Genomic DNA, 5,456 nt, shown 5'->3' on the forward strand with positions numbered 1-5,456 from the left:
GAGCCCGGAGCACAAAGCTTGGGTAAAGGGCAGCCTGGTGCATGAAGCTTCCGCTATGGCGGAGTTCGGGTGAGGGCCGAACCACAAGGATCTATTGTACGCTTGTTTTACCTTGCATTTCTGCAAGATGCTGTTTCCACGGCTTAAACTAAATGTCCTTAAAGTAAGTAATTCTAACATAACATTCCATGTATTTTTTTTTTTAACATTCCATGTATTGTTATAGAGTTAATGGCTAAAAAAAACCCCCTTAAATTATTTTGCTAGTTTAATACTTAAACTATGTCTTGTTTCCGTTACTTTCTTAAAATATGATTTTCGGGCATTAAAATCCCCCCACTTAATATTTATTAGGGTGTACATTTCACGCTCCTAAAAGACTTAAAAAATTTGTCAAGTGGCACCACATGCATCATTTAAATTTAGAGTTAATACAAAAAAAAAAAAAAAAAAAAAAAAAACCTAAACTATCACTATTTTGCAAGTTTCAAATTAAAATATCGGGTGTTTTTGTTACTCCCCCACTCCGAACTATAATTTTCGAAGGTTAAAACCCCTTGGAAGAATATTGTTCAATGCGCCTAGTGACATACACTTGACATTATATTTTCAGCCCAAATTAAAGTTTACCAAAGTTAACACAAGAAATTAAATAAACTAGTTAAAAGGTCATTACAAACTCATTACTATCTGTTCCTTCGTGGGGGCAGAGGGTTTAATGTTCTAAAATTATAGTTCAGTGGATAACAGAAATCTTTCAATAGTTCACATGTGAAACTCGCAAAACAAGGATAATTTGTGGGTTTGTTTAGACATTATAAAAGCCACATAGTTTAAGTATAAACCAGCAAAACATTATAGTTTGGGGGTGTTAGCCATTAACTCATTTTTATTTACAGTTACACCACATAATGCTGTTGACGAGGTAATGTGTCTTAACAGTAACCACATAATGATCTGGTCGGACGGATGCTCTCTTATTACACTTTCATGAGCATAAAATGTAACTTCATTTTCCGGTGGAAATTCTTGTAAATGGCAGTGATCCAGTGCCTTGGTATTGATCAGAGAAGTCTCAAGACTTTAAATGGCATCAACAAATAAACTTGTTTTACAACTTCTCACCGGAACAAAGATATGATTATAATCAGGTTTTTTAGGGACAATCTCCATTTCTAATGGTGAAAAGAAGGACGTACAATAAATCCAGAATAGAAGCATTACAGTTAATAATATTAGCAACCTAATGTAAAAATGTTTAGCCTCTATTCACAAGCCAATTTTGTGTCAAAGCTGCTCAAGCAGATAGCGAAAGCCTGAAATGCAGATAGGGGATACCGGTAGTCCATGGTAAACATATCTTTGCCTACTTTCCCGAATTGCAAGATGATTTTGTCATGGTCTGATTGGCTTGTTGGCGGCTGAGAGGTTGTAGGTCCCGCAGCAGGTGGTTGAGTGGCAGCTATCAACTGAAAATTCTTGACAGATGCAACTGTCACCCGCCCTCGAAAATTTAGGCACCAGCACTGCAGTTGTTCATGCCATCGAGGGGCCTTGTTCTTCAGGACCAGTGGTTTTCCCTTGCTATCGTCTTCCTCATTAGTTGATGATCCTCCAGCAATATCAGAAAATCGCGCGCTACTGAACTCAGTGGAATGATCAAGTGACTTTGAGAAAGAGATACTGCGAAACGAATCCTCGAGGGGCCTTGAGAGAAGCTCTGGTTGGCCAGGCACAGAGCCACCAGCGTCAAGTGCTGACGCAGGAATTGAGTGCATAACACAGTGCATTCTCCGCGGACCCCGTGTTCCAAGCACATTCAGCTCGTATGTGATCTGGGATATGGTATAGCTTCCAGTTGTTGGGACTTTAGGAGAGACTTTGGTGGAGTTGAATCTACGGCTTGTTCGCCCTGGAGCGGGGACATGCGCACAGGTGTAAGGAGGCTGTGTGTCGTATATAATGAATTTTGTACCTAGAAAATTTGATCTGCAATAGACGGTGATATTTAATCATCAGTAGCACGTCACTTTTCACATAATGAAAGGAGAATCAACTAGATCATTTTCGTTTAAAAGATGAAAATCACTTTCTCGAGCATACATGTAATGATCCTTTAGACTAGTTAAGCCAAGAGAGTTGTGTTATCAAAATACTGCAGAAGGATGCATACGTATTGTAGAGTTGGGCTATATCAGCAAGCCAGCATACACGCACTAAATTTTAAGTTTCATTGAAAACCATAGCTAATTACTGGCTAGTCTCAAGTCTCAAGGATTGCTCATGCCTTAGTATTAATATTAGCTAACAATGGAGAAACCAATTTCTGCTGAGTGGGAAGGGAAAAGGAATATATCAAATGCATGCTTCTATTCTTCATTAAACTTAGTTTGCCTGAAACATGTTAGAAAGATACCAGGTGAAGACAAGAAAGACATTGAAAACAAAATGAATAGCTTCCATATTTACCTTAGTTTTCCGATATAGGTATTGCTTGATCTAGAGATGTTTTCTGCATCCATTGAGATAACATACTCTGTGCAAGTAGTACGTCTGTTTCTTTTTGCAGAGAGAAGGAACTTTCCGTTTTCAACTAACAATGCTACAAAGAAAGTTGAAATACTCATTAACCTCCGAACAATTGCTACTCACATAGAAATTATGCTGCCAATGGAACAAGAGTAACTAAAGAAGTAATGCATCTCGACCAAATATGTCTAGACAGTAATTACATCTAGAAATATAAGTCTCTAAGATATCATTAACTCAATTAGCATAGTAGAGAAGACTTTATAATAATTTTGATTTGTTTCCACTTTTGCCTTTGGGTTTGAGTGGGAAGGGAGAGACAGATCAGTGATTTTATCAGACAGGAGATTGGAAAAACAGCAAAGATAATGTTCACCTCCAGTTTCGAATTGCAAGTACCTTCTATGCGTTAAATGCAAGGATAGTATCAATGATTTTCTCAAAGAAGAGACGAGAAAAATAGATGCAAAAATTATTTAAACATCGAGCTAATATCAACAATGCAAAGCTTACCGGGACTAAGACACAAGAAAAGATGGTAAGTCAAATTAGATTTATCCCGCTTGATGAAGCATTGGATAGTTCCATCACGAGGCCCAGGCTGAAAAGAGAAAGTAAAAGATTAGTCCATGGCCTTCTTAAGCACAGTTCCATTACAACTATCCAACTCTATAACAGTCAATAGAACTGCCACTAAGGTTGCATATTCCTGTACTTGAATAAGTTAGTACGAGAAATATTCCTCTAAGGAAGTTAAAATACCTGCTTTAGGGAAACAGGAAAAGTCAGCTTTCCACAAAATTCAGGATTTCTAACAATGTCCCTGCACATACTCCTCCATGACCTACAAACTGCAGCACATGCTACGACATGCTTACGACCAGGCCATGTGCTCTCACTCTCCTCTAACCTTCTAACTACATCAAAAAGGAGCTCTGGAGGAAGATTGGCCCAACAACTGTCTTGAATAACAGGAGGCTGGTCGCTTAAGTCATAAAATGAACCATGTGATTTATCCCTGTGATGACCAGACAGCCTTATATCGAAGCTCCGCCTTGATAAGCTACCAAAACTATCTCTTACATCCCGAACTATACTGCGGAACGACATCTACTCTTTCTTATCAGGTAAGCTTCCAGTAATCTAAAGCAAGCTTGACAAATAGTTACAGCTGCAAAAGAACAAGAAAACAAATCGTGTTTCAATAAAATAATAGATTTCTGAAGAAAAATGAAGAGGAAAAAGCAAGAAAGGCATTTAAAGCGAAAAGAAAAGAGTAAAAAGAGACATCTTCACATGGGCACCTAAGTAAAGAAAATCACATGACTTTTATCAGATACAACTTCTTTACATTCTTAAGGTGATGCCTCATGCCAGTTGTCCTGGCTTAGTTGCAAGACATGAGTATAAATGCTTTCAATTTTCATCAATCTTTCAGCAAATCAATTATTAATAGTGAAAAAGGCTACTCAAGAAAAAAAGATGTAAACTCGCCAGAAAATTGGCACCAGTAGGGGAACCAACCAGTTAACTAAATTACAGTTCAAGAAACGAAAGGGCAACTCCTTGTCGGGGTTATCACTTAATGTCCAGATTTAAGTTAGGAAGTTACCAAATTTGTTTCTAATAGAATCTAATAATGTTTGTTAAGCATTATTCTGAACATATCATGCAAAGTCCATAAGCAGCTTTGACAACAACCGGAATCTATGAAAAATGAGCAGTCTTTCAAGTACCAACTTCTTTCCTCATCTACTTATGACCAAAAAGAACAGTTTTTTTCCAGGTAAGTTTCTCTTAAGTACAAAATAGATGCTTTATTCTCATAAAAACCTACAACTTAAACGATATGTATCCAGGTTGATACCAATCTATCAAGCTAATATGAAGAGTCCAAATGATAACAAACCTGCAAAGTACTATAGGATAATCAAAGCTCCATAACTTCTTCTTGGAATACCTAAAAAACAAAGACAAGAAGATAAATTTCTCAGCAAAACAAAAATTAAAGCTCCAACTTCCCAAAAGACAAGAACTTTGTATCACTTAAGATCAATAAAATCAAAGAACAAACCACCCAACAGAAAAAGAAACGAAAAAATACTTCAATCTGAAGATGACAAGCATAAAAGATAAGATTTTTACCAAAAGGAGTAACTTTATCCTCACACCAGAAAACACAGGCAAAAAATAAAAGCCAAAAACTAGATAAACCAAGAATATCTTCACATTTCCAGAACAGTAACTTACCTAGGACAGAAACAAAAAGATAAAAAAAATAAAAAACAGGAAAGGAATCTACAGACACCAAAGAACATAAGATCTGAAGATGAACAAACAGAGATCAAAGATCTGTACCTTAAAACAAGAAGAAGAACATCAAAAGTCAGCAAAGACCAAGAATTTTCAGAGAGAAGATAAGCACAGATCAAGAAAAGAAAAGTGGGTCAGAGCCAAGAAACATTTTTAGATAATATCAGTTTCTGTACGAATATGTATTTACTGCAAGTCTCTATCTTTATCATCCAGACTCAAACCCCAACATTAAATCTAGTTCAACAAACCACAGAGAGAGAAGAAGAAGAAAAGGGGAAAAACAAAATAAAAAAGGGGAGGTGGTTTTGCGGGGGTGGGGGTTTGCATATACTTTATTAGCACTAAATTGTTGAATGGGGTCACACACAAATAGTATTATATTGGAGCACTACGTGAGCAGTATCCAACTACGAAGCTACCTCCATTTGGGACATGGGAACAAGGAGTTTTTGACTTCTTTTCTCTTTTGGTTTTTGTTTAATGTTTTGTTTTTATTCTCATCAAACAAACTAGATCAAACTTCTCTATAACAAGGTGTTTGTTTAAATATTTTTAAATGTTATAATAAAAATATAAAAAACATATACTATAACATAACATGAAAATTGATT

At 36.4% G+C, this 5,456-nt stretch overlaps 1 protein-coding gene across 1 annotated transcript; it reads right to left on the reverse strand.

Annotated features, from left to right (window-relative positions):
* Positions 1-1,118: 1,118 nt before the first annotated feature.
* On the reverse strand, positions 1,119-5,181 carry LOC132598745 (tubby-like F-box protein 8). Its single transcript, XM_060311816.1, has 6 exons — positions 4,888-5,181; positions 4,439-4,489; positions 3,292-3,700; positions 3,043-3,130; positions 2,470-2,602; positions 1,119-1,989 (listed from the first exon to the last, which is right to left on the reverse strand). The coding sequence occupies exons 3-6, from the start codon at positions 3,637-3,639 to the stop codon at positions 1,266-1,268; spliced, it is 1,293 nt and encodes a 430-aa protein (XP_060167799.1). The 5' UTR covers positions 3,640-3,700; positions 4,439-4,489; positions 4,888-5,181; the 3' UTR covers positions 1,119-1,265.
* Positions 5,182-5,456: the final 275 nt, after the last annotated feature.

The sequence above is a fragment of the Lycium barbarum genome, chromosome 6, assembly GCF_019175385.1.
Source record: "Lycium barbarum isolate Lr01 chromosome 6, ASM1917538v2, whole genome shotgun sequence".
NCBI classification, from domain to species: Eukaryota; Viridiplantae; Streptophyta; class Magnoliopsida; order Solanales; family Solanaceae; genus Lycium; species Lycium barbarum.

Coding starts and splice junctions, on each gene's coding strand:
- LOC132598745 (XM_060311816.1), bottom strand. CDS start 3,639: ATGTCGTTCCGCAGTATAGTTCGGGATGTAAGAGATAGTTTTGGTAGC. Junction 3,131..3,291: donor TTCCTGTTTCCCTAAAGCAG/GTATTTTAACTT, acceptor TTCTCTTTTCAG/CCTGGGCCTCGTGATGGAAC. Junction 2,603..3,042: donor TTTCTTGTGTCTTAGTCCCG/GTAAGCTTTGCA, acceptor CTTTCTTTGTAG/CATTGTTAGTTGAAAACGGA.